Source organism: Melanaphis sacchari, unplaced genomic scaffold (genome assembly GCF_002803265.2).
Source record: "Melanaphis sacchari strain LSU unplaced genomic scaffold, SCAv2.0 Contig111_pilon_pilon, whole genome shotgun sequence".
Lineage (NCBI taxonomy): Eukaryota > Metazoa > Arthropoda > Insecta > Hemiptera > Aphididae > Melanaphis > Melanaphis sacchari.
Window position 1 is genome coordinate 425,753 of NW_020270431.1, and position 17,585 is coordinate 443,337.

The 17,585-nt window shown below is 21.5% G+C and overlaps 1 protein-coding gene across 1 annotated transcript in view; it reads left to right on the plus strand.

The window, feature by feature from the left end:
* The window catches only part of LOC112603810 (corticotropin-releasing factor-binding protein), a 39,975-nt gene continuing 22,390 nt past the window's right edge, over window positions 1-17,585 (plus strand). Inside the window, exon 1 of the mRNA XM_025352570.1 lies at window positions 1-123. Within this exon, the coding sequence (XP_025208355.1) occupies window positions 58-123 (66 nt within the window). The 5' untranslated portion in view covers window positions 1-57. The remainder of the gene's footprint in view (window positions 124-17,585) is intronic.

Genomic DNA, 17,585 nt, shown 5'->3' on the forward strand with positions numbered 1-17,585 from the left:
TGTACTGAAACCACGTATCGCGGGACACGCTGTCAGAAACCACACGTTTTTACCACCATGAACCATCTGTTGCTGATCGTCATCGTCCCAGTACTCGCCTCCGCATTCGCCGCTCACGTTCAAGTACGTGTATTAATAATAATGTGATAAAATTAAATTGAAAAAAAAGTTGTTATATTATACAAGTATTACACGTATTTGTTTGTTTTTTCTTTATAACGTGGTGTAGATAATCGTCCTATATCTATTGTTGTTGTTATTATTATGTTATTTTGGCCATAAAAAATATAAAACATATTTGCAACAGGGATTTATCGTAATCGTTTTCATATCACTATCTATTGCTTCATTTTGAATTGCATATTATCAAATATGTTGTATATACTGTATAATAATTCACCGTTTTAATTTGATAATTTCCGATTTTAATGGGATGACATAATTAAAAATAATCTACTTTTAAGTAATAATAGCTAGGTACTACAAATAAATTAATAAACATTGATTAACGGTGTATACAAGAGTATATGATATGAAATATAGAATACTTAATATTTAATTTTAATATTGGATTTACATTAATAATACAATTTTGCAGCTAGTTTTTGTTAATATTTTCAAATTTTTTCATGAACGTTTTAAGTGTTAAAATACTTATTTTAACTAAAAATTGTAGGTAACCTATTTTTGTTTTAGTTTTAAAAGAATAGAAAAAATATTTGATTTTATAGTTTAAAATTCAGTTAAATGTCTATTTATACATATCAATCAGATAATGATAAAAAGTAAAATTTAGTTATTAGTTTATTGTTTTTCATATTAAATTATATTTAAATTATTTATTAAAAAACCAAAATATTAATTATTTTAAAATTCTATTCAATTTAGTAAATAATTTTTTTCATATTATAATAAAAATTCGAAGTTCATTTTAAATAATTAAAAAGTATACAAAATAATAAATTTATGTTTATTACTTTTAGCATAAAATTTTGTTTTTTAATAATTTGATTTCTATTTAATAAAAAATTACATTTTAACTTTAAAAAAATTGTTATTTAAAACTTATTCTAAAATATATTACATTATTATAGATTTCTTTTTTTTTTTTTACTAGAGTATAATCATGATTATTAAAATGATGTAAATTGATCAATGTCTTACTGTTAGGTAACTTTAATAGATTAAAAAAATTATATCAATAGTAATACTAATAGTGTCTACTTATATTACGCGTTATTTAAATTAATTAAAATGTATTATTATTAAAATATTTTTTGATAAATAGTTGTACACAATAGACCAAATTTATTCCTGATGCTATTTTATAATTATTAATCATTTTTTTGTTCTATTGGTTATACAATAGGTTAAACTAATTTTAACAACAATGTTATGTATAATATATTGGACTTCTTAAAAAAAAAATATTATAGTAATTATTTAATGTATTTTTATGATTAACATGTAGTCAATACCATCATAGACTAGAATGGAATTAATAAGTTTATACCATATATTGCTTAAAATTAGCCTAAATATTTTGAAAATTTTTTTGTATATAGAAAATAATAATATATTATATAATGATAAAAAGTTTCTAGTCCTTACCATTAGTATTTTTCATATTACAACAAAGTATAATAATTTAAAAGTTTTATTTTTGTTTGAATATTCATCATGGTGTCATAGTTAAAATTTTATAAACTTATTAAATTTTTTTTTTATTAATTAGTTTTTAGTAATTTTTTTTCTAATCATTTTGAAAAATACTAAGAATTTTATATTTTTAAATTTATTGGATCAAATTTTCTATTCTAGAAACTATAAAAAGTTTCTTTCAAAAAAAAAAAAAAAATCTTAAATACTAACGAGTACATATAGTTATTTCCAAATTTGTCTAAGTTAAAAGTCTTCGAGGTATTTAGTTTAAATAAAAAGTAATCATATTAACTAGAACTTTTATAAGAATCATAATAAAGAAAAAGATACTAATTTTCCAAAAGATTTACAAAAAGTATTTGGGCTTGATTACAGATACAGATAATTTTTGAATGTATTCAATTATTTTTTTATACTTAATTTAAGCAAATTTTGTATAATTGATTCGGTACTTATAAATTATAGTACGAATTATATTTATATAGTGAATACATTGAATAATATTGCAATTGAAAACAGTGATGAACTGATTAGGGGAGAGATGATGAATTTCCAAGCACTCCTTTAAAACAGAAATTTTAAGATTTATAACTGTGATAAAATAATAACTAGTCGTTTGAAAATTGGTTCAACGCATATTTATAATTATTAATTGTAAAAATAAACAACCACTTTCATACAATATGATATATTACAGCAAGTTTATCAAGAAAATATTAACTTTAATATTTAAGGTTTGAATAATGTTTTTTTTTTTTAACTTAAAATATTATTATATTGATTAGGTTAAGTAATAAAATTAATTTTTATCGTAATACACCAATACATACATTTTAAATAAAGCTTTTGTGATTTATTGTTTTTGATCTTTGTTTGAGTTTCAATTATTTAACTTAATATCTTGAAAATTAATTACCTTGTAAATGACGGGAGACACAAATAAAATAAGAACTTTTAAGTTGTAAATACACAATATTTATTATTGAATAATAATAAAAAAAATAATAATATACTACCGTATTTTAAAATATTTTATATAATATATTGAACATTTATAATAATATCCTAATATACAATATCTCTATGATTAAGGTTTTCAATGTTTTTATAAATTTAAGACTATTGCTAAACATATTTAACAATATTCTGTTACACCAATTTAAAGAGAAAGAATAATGATGAATGGTTTTATTGGATTTGTAGTTAATTTAATTAATTTAACTTTAAAGTTTTTTTTAAAAAAAAAAAACAGAATATTTGATTTTAACAGATAGTGTTTTAAAATAAAGTTTGTTCTTTGTGAAATTCTTATTTAGTAGGTAATTAAAGTTATTGAAAATATAAGTAATATAACTCAAAGTTAAAAATTGGATTAAGGGAACTCCACAGAAGTGCAAGCAATATAAAAGAACTTCAGCTATTGAGGTTTTAATTGATCTACGAGTACATTGAGCTATTTTTCCAATATGATGATTTACTATTGTATTAAAATATATAACAATATTTTACTACGTACAGTACGTATATTAGAAGTGATTAAAAATAAATATTTATTGAGATTATCTAATTATATATGATATTAATTTTAAACTACATTTTTCAAATATTTTTAAGTTGTTTAAAAATAGATACCACAGTTATTAGATTATTACATGGAATAAAAATGTTGCATGCTTGTAAATTGTATTACATACTTTACCCCCAAATATAAATCTATTCATTCATGTTTATTATCAAAACACATTTATGCCTTTAAAAAGTTTTTTCAAACTTAAAATTTATTTTATTTATTTATTTTTTTATGGCTTACAATTTTCTTTCAACTTTACAATCAGTAAAGGGTTTATACATACAACTTTTTTTAACGCTTTAATCGCTTCAAAAAAAAGTTTTCTAAAAAAAAAAAAATACATCACTATAAAACTAATAGTTTTAATCGGAATCTAAAATATTGTCGAGCACATAAATATATATTTTGTTTCACGTATATTTATAAAATACAAACATTTTTGCGTATTGAATATATAAGTACTTTAAAAAAACACATAAACGTTAAAATGCCTTAAACTGTATCAAATATATACATATTTATTTTCTGGAAAAATAAATCTAATAATTTGTTGCTGCAAAGAGTACACGGAATTTAGACTTATATTCAACTAACAAACTGTATAATCGAGTTATATTTTACCTTGGTGGTCAAAACAAATGAAAAAGTTATTTGTATACAACAAATATATGGCTTTTGGTCCTTACATTTTAGCTAATTTATTCTGCATTGGCTATGATGTCGCAGCTACTACTGTTGATAAGCCATTATATTTGTTCATTATAATATTATATCTACATATGAATTGTTAATAATTATTATTGATAATTTGTTTTAAATAATAATGTATACAGAAATCTATTTACGTAAGTAATGTAAGATGCGTCTCTATTATTCATTAATTACACACACTCAATTACTGATTTGGCTCCAATTTAAAAAAAAAAAAATGGTGATATTCTTAGTATAATGTAATATAATGTACTAATTTAAACTAATTTAATGCCGTTTATAAGATAATATAATTTATCCTTTGTATTTTTAATATAATTTCCACAATAACCAGAAACAATATGTCGTTAAAACAAACATTATAAAAATTATTTTATTAGATAGAAACCTTTTGTTTAGGCTGAGAAACTTTTTAAATTAATAACGTAAATAAGAAACACATGTGACATCTTACGCGTTATGCTAACAAAAGGCTAAACTAGAAATTCTTACGATTCTTATTGAAATATTTACCAAAAATATGAATAATCTTATTATTATTAAAAAATGATTTTAGTGAAATAAAATTTGTCGTAAAAATTAAATAATTTAATTTAGTAAAGAATTTAATTTGAATTAATAAAAATTTGAAATAAAACAAAAAATATAATTTATTGAAAATAATAAATCGATTGTTATTTTTGATTAAAAAAATACGTTATTAGTTTCCCTTATTGTTTGCTGCAACAAATTATCAATTTTTGAGTCAAATTTAAAACAATATGTATATTCCTAATGATCATATATGACTACTCTCTTTGAATTATTAAATTGGTTTGATTTAATGTTCTATTAACGTTTGTTGAAGCATCGAGCTTACTGCAGATGTGAATGTTTATATATTATTTTATTATAAGTGCCCTTAATAATTAGATTTATCTACTGCAGTTCAACATATTATGCGATCTGTCATAAGCACATCACTGAGAAATATTGAACGAATAACTTTATTTGTATTTGTATATAGGTTATAAATACTCGTATATTATTTTAATCGAAGACAGACTCAAGATTATAGCAACAAAATTGTGGAACTATAAAATAAATAAGAAATGGATATTTTTTTAAATTCAAAAAAATAAAGACGTTTTTAAAATAATTGTCAAATAATGTAGCAGGTAAATCAATTTCCTTGAATCACTCGTTCACATATGTTGTATGTTTAGTGTCGCACATAATATTATATTATATATTGTGTAATGTGTATCTGGTAATTTTTATACTACTATAACTATAATTGTTATTAACTCTTGTTGGTTATTTACGAAGATTTGTATTGATTACCTATTCTGGATTTAGTTTTTCATTAATATTATAGTAATATGGAAAACGATCTTTGTTTATAGTAATTTCCAATTAAAACATTTTTTTTTTCATATTGAGTTTTGAGTTATTGGGATCTTTAATTTTTTTTTTTTAATGGTAACTTGTTAAATTATAATTTTAAAACCAACCCTGAATATTTTTGTTAATGTTTATTTATAGGTGTATTAAAGTAATAGTTGATATATAATAGATTTATAATCTTTTAAAATTTATATTGTCTGAATAAGACAACACGAAATTTTGATGTACTATTCTCTGTATAGTTAATTTCAAGAAGGTTTTATATGTGTGAGTATATATAATGTATTATAATATATTATGTATGTATGATTATATGTTATTTTATAAATCTCTACTTATGACCTATATTTATAAATATGACCGTTTATAAAACGTGTGTGCTCTTTTAATTTGTTACGAAAAAAAAAAATGAATATATTCTATTTTTTTGCACGATTATAATTGATTGTATATAACAAATATTGATGATGGTATTTTGCATAAAATAATTCGATTAATGAACGTTGGGTTGTTCTTGAGAAACCTGAATGTTTCCTGACCAAAACGAACATATTTACTGGAGCTATAATTATTTTAAATTTAACTCGTTTGGATAAACAATGAGTTTTCTCGTCACATCCATTAACAGTTTTAATTGAATTGAAATTTTTTTTTTTTTATCATAACCGTAACAATTCTTTTAGGACTATACAATATGAAATAATGTTATGTACCCGAAAGATATAAGAAATTAAATAAATTGTATGAAAAATAAACTATTTTATGAAGTCAGATATTTTTTATGTATATGCCATTTAATAGTAGATAGTAGGTACATACTATATAGATATTAGTTATTAATAATATTAATATTAATATTATAAATAGTATTTCATTACATTTTTGTCGATATACGTTAGTATATGAATATTAATTAATTTGGTAAATTATAAAAATGTTGTTCAGTGTTTATGAATATCAGGTATAAATTATAATAGTATATAATAACTAAATAATGGATGTTTATTTTTAAATTTAAATGTTAATAAAATGTATGTTTTTATTATAATTTGTTCTATTAAAAAAACTCATAAGAAATAAGCTTGTTATTTTTCTCTACTACTAATTATTATTTTAAACAGTATTATTTTTTTATTTATATTTGTAAATGTAATTTAATATTAATAAAATATAGGATATTACAATCTTTGGGAATAATTTTTTGTTTATTAAATATATCATTTAAAGAAATTATTTTTTATTTGAACGGACAATGATCCAAATTAATCTTTCATATATTATTTTCAAAAGATTTGACTCTTAAAATAAAATAAATTATACTGTAGTATCTTATTTAAATGTATTTAAGATTTCAATGAATAAATTGAGTGACATCCTTAACTATATAGTTGAATATTTAATAAAGTATAATTACAATTTCTAAAGTGGCTATTTATTCAAAAAAACATTACTTTTATATTCATACAACATAATATGCAATTTTTTTATCGCTAATATAAAATAATTACTTATACCTTATGTGTCATATAAATATTCATAATATACTTGATATACTTTATTTCTTCATTTTGCTTTTAATTATTTAAACTTTCATAGAATATTTAATATTAACTACACAAAGAATGATTAATATTCATTATGATATTAAAATATTGTATATTTCTGAAATATTTAAGTTTAAATAAAAATATTTATTCGTTCTTAAAAATAATTAAAACTAGTATACTTTGTCCTTTAAGAAGGAGATAAATATAAAATATTTTATTAGTGCACTAGACTCTGAGCACTTCCATAACAGTTTTTCAGGTTTTTGGTTTTTTTTTTTTTCATCAAAATAATTGCTTCATAAGTCCATTAATCTTTTAAATTTTTTTTTCCTGATTTTGCTAGTGTTGGTACTGGTGTCTATATTTACCGTGTATTTTAAAACTAAAAATATTAAAATAATGTTGGTAAGAAGATTGAAAATAATATACACATTATAAGGATGTCACTCGACACATAAATGGTATTAATACTAATAAATTATTGTTTTTTTTTAATATAATATAATACTATTAATAATTTAATAAAAAATGTGCTACAGATATAACTGCATATTTGTAGGTAAACTATTTTTAATATTTTAGCAGATATATGTATATTAATATGTACGTATGTTTGATGTACTTTTCTACATTTGAATTTTATAGTATTTCCAATAATACAAACAACTTGACTATAATTTCATACTTTTATGTTTAAGTATCTATATTATACATAATATGTAAGTACGTAGGTTGTAGGTATGTAAATAAAACGTTGGGAATTATGATTTCGAAATAAATTGCAATGTTCAATAAATATTGTTATTGATTCAATAACAATTTATCATACCAACATCACGAATAACATCTGAGGATTAAAAATATTAATATACATGAGATAACTTCCTCAGCGTTTGCCCCGGTCAATATTTTCCCTTTTCCCTAAATATTATTATTATTATTTTTTTTTAATAGGTTTTTAAAAAAATGTTATTATAAAATCTTTGGATGAGCCTTACTTCATTATATTTTTTTACTGACGATTTAAAAATTAATTCAAATGTTTATTTATAATAAATACATTAATATATTTATAATTTTGTATATTTAGTAAGATTAGACACATATTTAAACATTAAATGTTTTTAATCGACACGGAAAAAACTAATAAACTTAGCCAATATGTAACCAGCTTATAAAAAAAATCTAGATAAAAAATAATGGTTGTCGAGAACAAAAATTTCAGTTGCAGATTGCAATAAAAAATATTCTATAAAACAAATATAAAATATCAAATGGTATATTTTTTAAAACTATATATTAACACTTTTAAGCAGCACGATAGTTATGTACAAAAGTTTTTGCTCGGTGTTAAATATTATTATGTTATTTAAGTGTTCTAACGTTACAAAATGCATGAACCGTAAAATATCAAATGGAATATAGGCACTTTCATGTCCCGATGATTAGTAGTACACAGATATTATATATAACCATACTAATGTATATGCAGAATAAGTTACAATTATAGGGATTTTAAAGGTAAAGTCTATTACTTGAATTTTGTTATACTATGTATTCTATTAATTGAGATAAATAAGAAGATCCCGCTTCCATTTGTTATTTAATATTATATATTACAATAGATTATGGAGGTAGTTATAATTCTATTATTTCGAAAACCATGATTGAAATACAATAACTAATAATATATTATACTATTTATCACTATTATTTGTCAGTGAATAACATAATATTTTGTTAAAATAATTGTACATTATATCATGGATATACCTGTTGATAGATTTTGTGAATTTTAATTTTCACGCGTCATATAAATTTTAATGTTTATTATATATTGTAGAGTCTGTAATAAGTGTTATAATAACTGTTTTTATCGTGATAATATGGTTGTATTAAAATATGAAAAAACGACAAAATAACAGATTAAATATAGTAAGAACATTATCTGTGTTTGTACTATAGATTTTTACGTAGTTTAAATTGTCAAGTAAGTTACATTTGAACAAACGCTTAACCTAGAGCTCATACACAAAACTTAATTATAAAGCAGTTAACTCTAGACTTCATCTTCTAAGACCACACTTGAAATTTAAACTTTCCTTGTCCAATAAACTAACTATATATAAGTAAATAATTCAATTAACCAGAACATAGTATTCAGTTATGAGGGTCTGCGAAGCTTTTAATACTAAAATGCTTTAGGCGTATCAATCCATTGTAATTACGATTAATAACGTCCTTTCTTCGTTATTTCATGAACAAAAATTCCCATAAAGACTTAAAAATGCTTACCCTTAATTAATTATTCAAACTATTTTACTTAAAATTTCATTTTAAATTGAATTCTCACTGTAACCTATTAATCAAACTACTATTCTCCATTTTATTTTCTGTAAATATTCATCTAAGACTCAAAATATATTAAGAAATGTAACTTGTAAGCTATGAGTATGCAAATATTATTATATGAAAATACTCATAACTCATCATAAAATTAAAATATCGTAGGAACACATATTTTCTTAAATTTGAGTTTGATAATAATTTATAGATCAATTCACTTTAATGTTGAAGTTGACAATATTAAATTGGTTTTACCGGAGACACAGTTTTTTGCTATAAGTTTAGTTTAATTATCTTTTTCAAGCAGCAGGAATACTTAAAAAAATCTTGAAAAGGTATAATATTTATATTAGTTATTTCTATCTTGATTAGTACACTTTTAGATTCTAAGCAGAGAGATGAATATAATCATTTTACAATATGTGTGTTGTAAAATTTATGACGAACAATAATATAACAATATGTAGTGATAATATAAGAACCAAGAAGAAAAATGTTTAAATAATAGCATTTATATTAATAATAATTTACATTTTATTTGAAGTAATATGTTAAGTGTGGCTAACTAAAAATCATGGACGACCATGTTTAAATCAACATTATGGTGTATTTATCTCTATAACTCGTAGTAAATTGAACCTGTTAAATTGAAAGAGTCTTAATGTAGTTTAAAATTTTTTGAATATGTGTCTTTATGTAGGTTAACATTTTTAAAAAGCCATGGATATCTGCGATTAATTTGAGTACTTTGGTTTGAAAGATTTGTATTTTTTCAATGTGAGAAGGTGCGCTCTTTTACCAGATCGGGCAAGCGTAAGTAGTTATTTACGTAGAATTTATTTGTATTTAAAAAGAAAGTTTTTATGTACTGTAAATTTTTTATTTATAACAAGATATAATATTAAAATTTAAAAGGCTTGTTTGCTTGTCATAGTTTAGTTGAAATATGGGGTTCCATATGAGGCTTTTATCCAATGTTACACCGAGCTATTTTACTAGCGTTGCCTAGGTACTTATATGGGTGTTACCAAATTTTAATTAGGCATGTGTGGAAGTACGGTAGCGATATATATTAAATATTACTCTTTAATCTTTACCAACTTTAAGAAAGACATTTTTTGTATTTTTAAATTATTTCCTTAATCCTAAAGTATTCACAGACATTTCTATTAAATATATTATATAAAAATAAAATAATATGAAGACGTTTTGATTTTTGTTCATTGTTTGAATAAATATCAAAATATTTGAAAACATAGTTTTTTTAATATTAAGATTTGAATTTTTTTTTCTTAACCCTGATAATTTAATAAAAGTACACCTCATTCATTATAATTATAATTCACTGTAATCGTAAATACAAGAATGTTTTATAAGTGATTAAAGTTTGAATTAAGATGGTTTTTTTTTTACAAAATTTTAGGTTTTTGGATTTATTTTATTAATGGTGTTCATGTTGAAGCTATTTGAGTGTATAATTTTTTAGGAACTTAACATTTTATAAAACGTTTTATAAAATCTATGTAAAGTAAAAAAAAATGTTCATTTAGATTAATTTTTTTGTTTCAAGTTTGTTATATTACACCACTATTTTACATAGAAGTGACTTGAGTGAAGCAAGATAAATTTTCTCAATATTCCATAATTAAATCCCATTTGGTTTATTATTTTTATTTGTTATATCTCTGTTGATGAAAATTTGAAATTCAAATTTTGTCTTGATGTTATATTCTTACTTGACTGGCTATAGTTAATAAGACACTGGCATACGTTTGCAGTTAAATATATAATAAATAAATATATAAATAAATTATTTCGATGATCAGTTATTTTATTTTTAAAATAAAATAGTATTATATTCATGGAATGCAGTGTCTGCCTGTTATATGTTTAATTTAACAAATAATAGTAGGACTTTAGTAAATTATGTTTGAAAATTAGTTGAACTACTCGTATCCCTACGTTTCTACTTCCTAAACATAAACTCTGTTTATTATAATAGGTACCACATTTATTTAATATATTATATGTTCACTATCCCATTCACAACTACTTACCTGTTCTATAAGTTAAGTTACTAATATCATGTCATGTTACAAATTACAATGATTGTCCACTTGCATCTGGTTAATGAGTCGAACAACTAGCTCACTTCCTAGTTTATATATTGTATTCCTACTTAATTGAATTTTATTCATATTGGTATATATTTATTTATTTAGTACTCTTGGGATCTTTCAGTTTTAAACAATAAAATATATCTCATATTATGTCGTAATACACAAAGTTCACCATTTTTTAAAATAGTACAAATCACAAATGTTTTTACTTTTTTTTTTTTTTTTGGAACATAAAACGCTAAAGATGTACATTGCACATAATAAATGGATTATGTTCTTTATAAACGGTTTCTCAAAAATGTCTTATATATATATTTATATATACAAACATCACCACCACTATAATGGTATATTTTGTAATACAATATAAAACCTAAAGAATACAAAGAATTTCTACTTTCACATCGAAATAGTGACAAAAAACAATAATAGAATTTTTTTTTTTATTTTCTATATATTGAGGTGGGGGGGCTATACTCAAGTCAAGCAATAAAGTTTTCGTCTCGGGAAATAAATGAACGTTAGGAATATGTCTGTATTGTTAGAAAAACTACGTTGAAGAAAAAAATATATAAATTATAAACATGAAGCAAATAATAAAAATATGAAAATCAAACCCGATTTCTGGTGGTGCAGAGCCATATATCCTCAATCTATAATTTCCGACACACCAATAATCCAACTTCCTAAGTAAAATCCTTCCTAAAAATCTATATAGTATATATTTTCCCAAATATTTCTTTAAATAATAAATAAATTTTGAATTATTTACAATTATTTATTTGGTAATCACAGAATTATGTGGTTACCATAGATAATAATCTAATTATCTATGGCGGTTACACTATTTTAGAATATAGATATGAATAATAATTTAATTGATAAGGTCTAATACATGCACAAAAATTACAATTTTATACCTGTTTATGTATATATTATACAAAAAAAAGATAGTTACAAAATTTAAAATAGTATCATAGGTATACAAATTTTATTTCAATGATTTTCTAGTAGTGCAAAAACATATCTTTGCACCACCATATTTTAGATGTGGCGGTGCAAGTGCTACCTAACCACTGATACAACTATTTATATATACTGTTAAATACCTAATGCAATTTTCATAAATAGTAGTAGAATCAATTATTACACGACCTTATTACTGGTACTATGATGTTTTATTTTCGTATTATATTAGAAAAAAACATATGTATTATATGTACTATAATTATAGTTAGCTGCCATAATAAATAATCAGGTAGCTGATAAAATGTTTCAATTTTCGAAAAAGAGCGTGTCTTCTACTATAAAATTTTATCTAGTTAATACCTACATTAGTAAGGTTAAAATTAAAAAAATGTCAATACTTTTTATAATTAGAAAAACAAAAAAAAATTAATTAATTAAAAAACAATAGTAAATTTTTACACAAATCTAATTTTCAAAAATCAATTTCGTGTTTTTAATATAACTTGGAAATGATGAATTTTAGATATTTGAAGTGTTTACCAAATATTCATATTATTATTTTAAAAATATGATTAGATTTTTCAAATTATTTAATTCTTTTTTAACTATTTATAAGTAGGTTTGAGATTTTTAAAATTTTTTTTTAGTTTTTTTAAATAAATATACATATAAAATAAAATTGTTCACCAAGTAAAAATTCTAATATATCTAATACAGGATCTCATGAAATTTGTTCTTATATCTGTATAAAAAATAATAAAAATTACATATGAGTTATTTTTTTATATTTATTTGAAGTTAGAATTTTAACGAAAAATTGAAAGAATTTAAGACATTTCGTTCTTCGAAATGCATCAACACTTTTCTTTTTATATCCAAGTTTTAAAAATGTAAAACAAATTATTTATGAATAATTCATACTAAAACTAAAAAATATAAATGCAATTATTTTTTATGTGTAATTTAAGTTAAAATTTGAAAAAAATATTTATTTTAACGATAAATAAAAAATAATGATGCGGTCTATTTATAATACAGCCTCAATATTTTTAAACAAAACAGCTACACTGTAAAATTACCTCTGGTTCCTTGATGTAGTAAAACTATAAAATACGCGATAAGAAGTAAAAAAACAGTATTCAACAAATAACATCGAGAACTTCATTGATTTAAAAAAAAAACAAGGCATTAGTCAGATGCTTTATAAAACACAAAAAATAAATCGTGGATATAATTCACTTCAATTCTAAAATTTCAAAGTATAAGCTGCAAACATTTTGATTAAAATTAAAATTATTAAAGGAATTCTGTCTGTACAAATTCAAACCAGAAAATAAAATTCTTACCGAATCAGAAACAATAGCTCAGTTAATTAGTCATCATTTCTATTCAAATAATAGCAAATCTACATTAAATCCTAACTTTCTTAAACTTTTTTTATTTTTTATTATTGTTTCCGGTCATGTTCATAAACTGAAATCTTGAGAACATTTTAAATGAACTTATTATTTAGTGTGAACTAAATACATATCTCTCGGGAAAAAAAACAACAGTTGTGGTTCAGACAAAATTCTATTTATTTTTTTTTACAAAACCTCCTTTCAAGTGGCAAATTCTTACTACTTAATTTATTTAAAAAATCTGTAGAATGGTTTCACTACAAATCAATTAAATAAAATGCTATTATAAACTATAAACTATAACCCTAAATTAACGCAATGATAGATTTAAACTACCCGGATAACAATCAATATCTATACTTTGTAGTTTAAGCAAATTATTATTAGAAAAAAATATGAATAACAGACTAAATTTATATACGAAAAAACATAATTTTAAAATTGCTATCACTTAACTAACATGAATCTATAAAACATCATTCAACTATAGTTCTACTGATTGTTATGTATAAAATTAAATCAGAAATCCTAGAAACTTTTGTTAATAAATAAATGATCCTAATTAGCTTAGATTTACAAAAAGCATATGATACTGTTATCAAATTACTACAAAAATAGAACATTCACAGAAATAAGATAAGATATTCAACAAACTTCCTAAGTCAAAGATTATTTAAATAAAAATCAGAAATTACACATTTAATATTTTTATGTTGGAGACTAAGTACGTCAAATTTCCCCTCTTAGCATATTTTTATTTTAAACTTTAATTAACAATCTATTTATTATTGTAACTTATCAAATCAAATCAATTGTTTTTGCTGATGGCACACATTTTATAATTGAGGAAAGTAAATTTTATATTTTATTGAAATAGAGATCAATACTGTTACCAAGTAACAAAAAAGAAATTAGGAGAAATTAAGCATTCAACAAAACTTAGCCCAAACTCAATAATTTAAGCTATAAAAAAGAAATTATATTAAACTTACTTAGAATTGGTGTTTGGTTGTTCTTCATGTAACATATACATCACGATCTAACATATAATTATCCACAGTTCGATATTCTTAGAGGCCTGAAAAGAATGTCAAATTTCAGAGATCTGAATGAAGCAATAGAGCCCTATCAGACACAAACAAAATATTTATTTTCTCAAATAAAATTGAGTTGATAACTTAATATAATATAATTCAATAGAAATATTATTCATGTATCTAAATAATCTAAGTGCAGCCTTTGAACAATGTAAAATAGTAACCATATAGCTGATGATGATAATATTATTGGATAGTTAAAGCTGTTTACTCTTTTCAAATATTTTATGCGCTATTGTTTTACCACTAAATCTAAAAATTAATTATTAAATTTTTATTAGCTGAAAGACTATATATTTTGATTAATTTATTTTTTGTTTGTATGCATATTAGTATTTGGTAGTTGGTAGACATAAAACCTAACTAGTAATAAAAAAATCATATTTTCATATTTAAGTTTGACAATTTCGTTGTGATACACCATTTATAGTATCACTACTTATAACAATTTCCATAAATAACACCTTGGTTTATAAAATTTTTAAGAAGATGAAAATTATTGGGCCATTATTACCGAGCAGTATTTTATGATTAAATTTTAAAAAGTTACCTAGTCTTACTATATTTTATTTTGATCTGAAACTTTTTTTATTATAATTGAGTAAATAAACGTATACATTTTGTATCGAAAGTTTTTCATGTTTTAACTAACACAGACGAAATAATATACAATTCATCTTGATTGCAGTTTTATTGCATAGCGGTATAAACATTGGTATTGTTATAGACTTCTATAAATTATGTCATTAGATATTTGTATACTTACGTATTATATATAATTTATAACTGAAGTAATATGATTAAACTATACCTATAGAAATTTAATTAAATTGGTTCGTGTTTAAAATTTCATGTACGCGTAAATAATAATATAGACTGGCAGAAACTACTTTAAGTATTAATTAACGAAGCGTGAAAACGTTTTGTCATAAATAAATATCCATTTATTTTTCAAGAACTCTTAATAAAAATGTTAATAATTTATTTAACGCGATATTTATTTATATTAATGATAGATTATAAGTTATTATATTTATACAATAAATCTTCTGAAGTTTCATTAACATATTTATACACATTACCAGGTAAATTGCGTTAAAATAAGGCCAATAGAGTCATAGACATTGATCATTATTTTCAAGAATAAAAATATTATTTTTTTATGTATATTGATAAAATATTCACTCCTTTTTGAAATAAAAATACCAATTATAAACAACAATTATTATTACATACTGATCTCATTGAGTTTAAAAATTACCCAAATATCTCTACTTTCTTTAAAATTGTACCTAATATATTTTTTAATTTATTTCTTATTTTGTATTGATAATTTATCATATTTGATTAGCTGATATTATTCAGGCTATAAACGTAAATTTTGTTTATGTACTTTTTTTTTAATTTTTTGGTTCCATTATAAATTATTTACGAAAAACTTTTTATTACATTATAAAGTTTTATCTCAAAGCAAAATTTTGTCATTAATATTTATAAATAACAAAAAAATAACAAAAATTTAAATCATATATAATTAGATCGAAAAGAGCCAATATATTTTTAAAATTATATAGAATGTAGAAAAATTCCAATTTAAATGTTTTGTAAACATTTCAAGTATCTGTGATTTGTTGGCTTTTAATTACAATAAAATAATAAAATCAATTTGTCTAAATATTCCAATTTTTCTTAACTTTGTTTTTTTTTTCAATGGTTAAGAAAAATAAAGCCGATATTTTAAATTTGTCTCCCCAAAGAATCAACTAGACATATTTTACTACCAGAAAAAATAAGTACTTAAGTTAAAAATTGAAACATTTTTAAAAGTGTTTTCAGCCCCGAAAACACATATCAGAGTAAAATCAATATATTCATTATTTCACTTAAAATCTAAAACAAATAGCGAAAAATTAATTTTTAAAATCGTAACAGATATATTTTCCTTACACTTGATGATTCATATAAAGTTTTAAATATAATTTTAAACAATGATTCTTTAAATTCTCATAAGATATTTTTTATAAATATAAGAATGATATAATAAGATTACTAAATTTTAAGAAGATTTATATCGTTCTTTTTAGTTAAAATATTATTAGTATAACTCAAATAATCAAGTTATAAAATTAAAATAATATTGGGCCTATCACTATTAGTAGTTAGTATTATATTATAAGTTGTTTATTAGTAGTTATTATATTAGAGGCGTTCAGAATTTTAATTTTTATACTCCCTTCTTCAACGCACCAAATATTGTTTTAAATAATTATAATTTTTATTTATTATAATAACTTATTATCTCATGATTTCATAAAAAATAATATTATATAATCATTTTTGAATAATTGGATTGTTAAAAAAAAATTTAAAATGGTATCTCAATAAATTAGATTATTTTTAATGTTTTTATTATACACAAATTGAATCATAAGACTGTATGAATACTCAATATATAACTAAATTACCATTAAATATTTTTAAAATTATTATGATGTACCACTCTAAAATATCAATATAAATATATATATATTTGTTTAAAATTCTTAAATGTATTACACAAATTCAATTATTAGTGTAATTGATTATAATATTATATAATAATAAACACTTGTCTTGTAGTTAGGGATTTGTAATAAAACATACGTATTTAGTATTTACTTTAAATTGTAATTATTCAATATTTGTACTCTGTGCGTGATGAATTAAAGCGGTAAAATTTAAATTTTAATGATTTAAGAATAACTCTATTTTAGTATTTTTTCCAAGGATCGAAAACT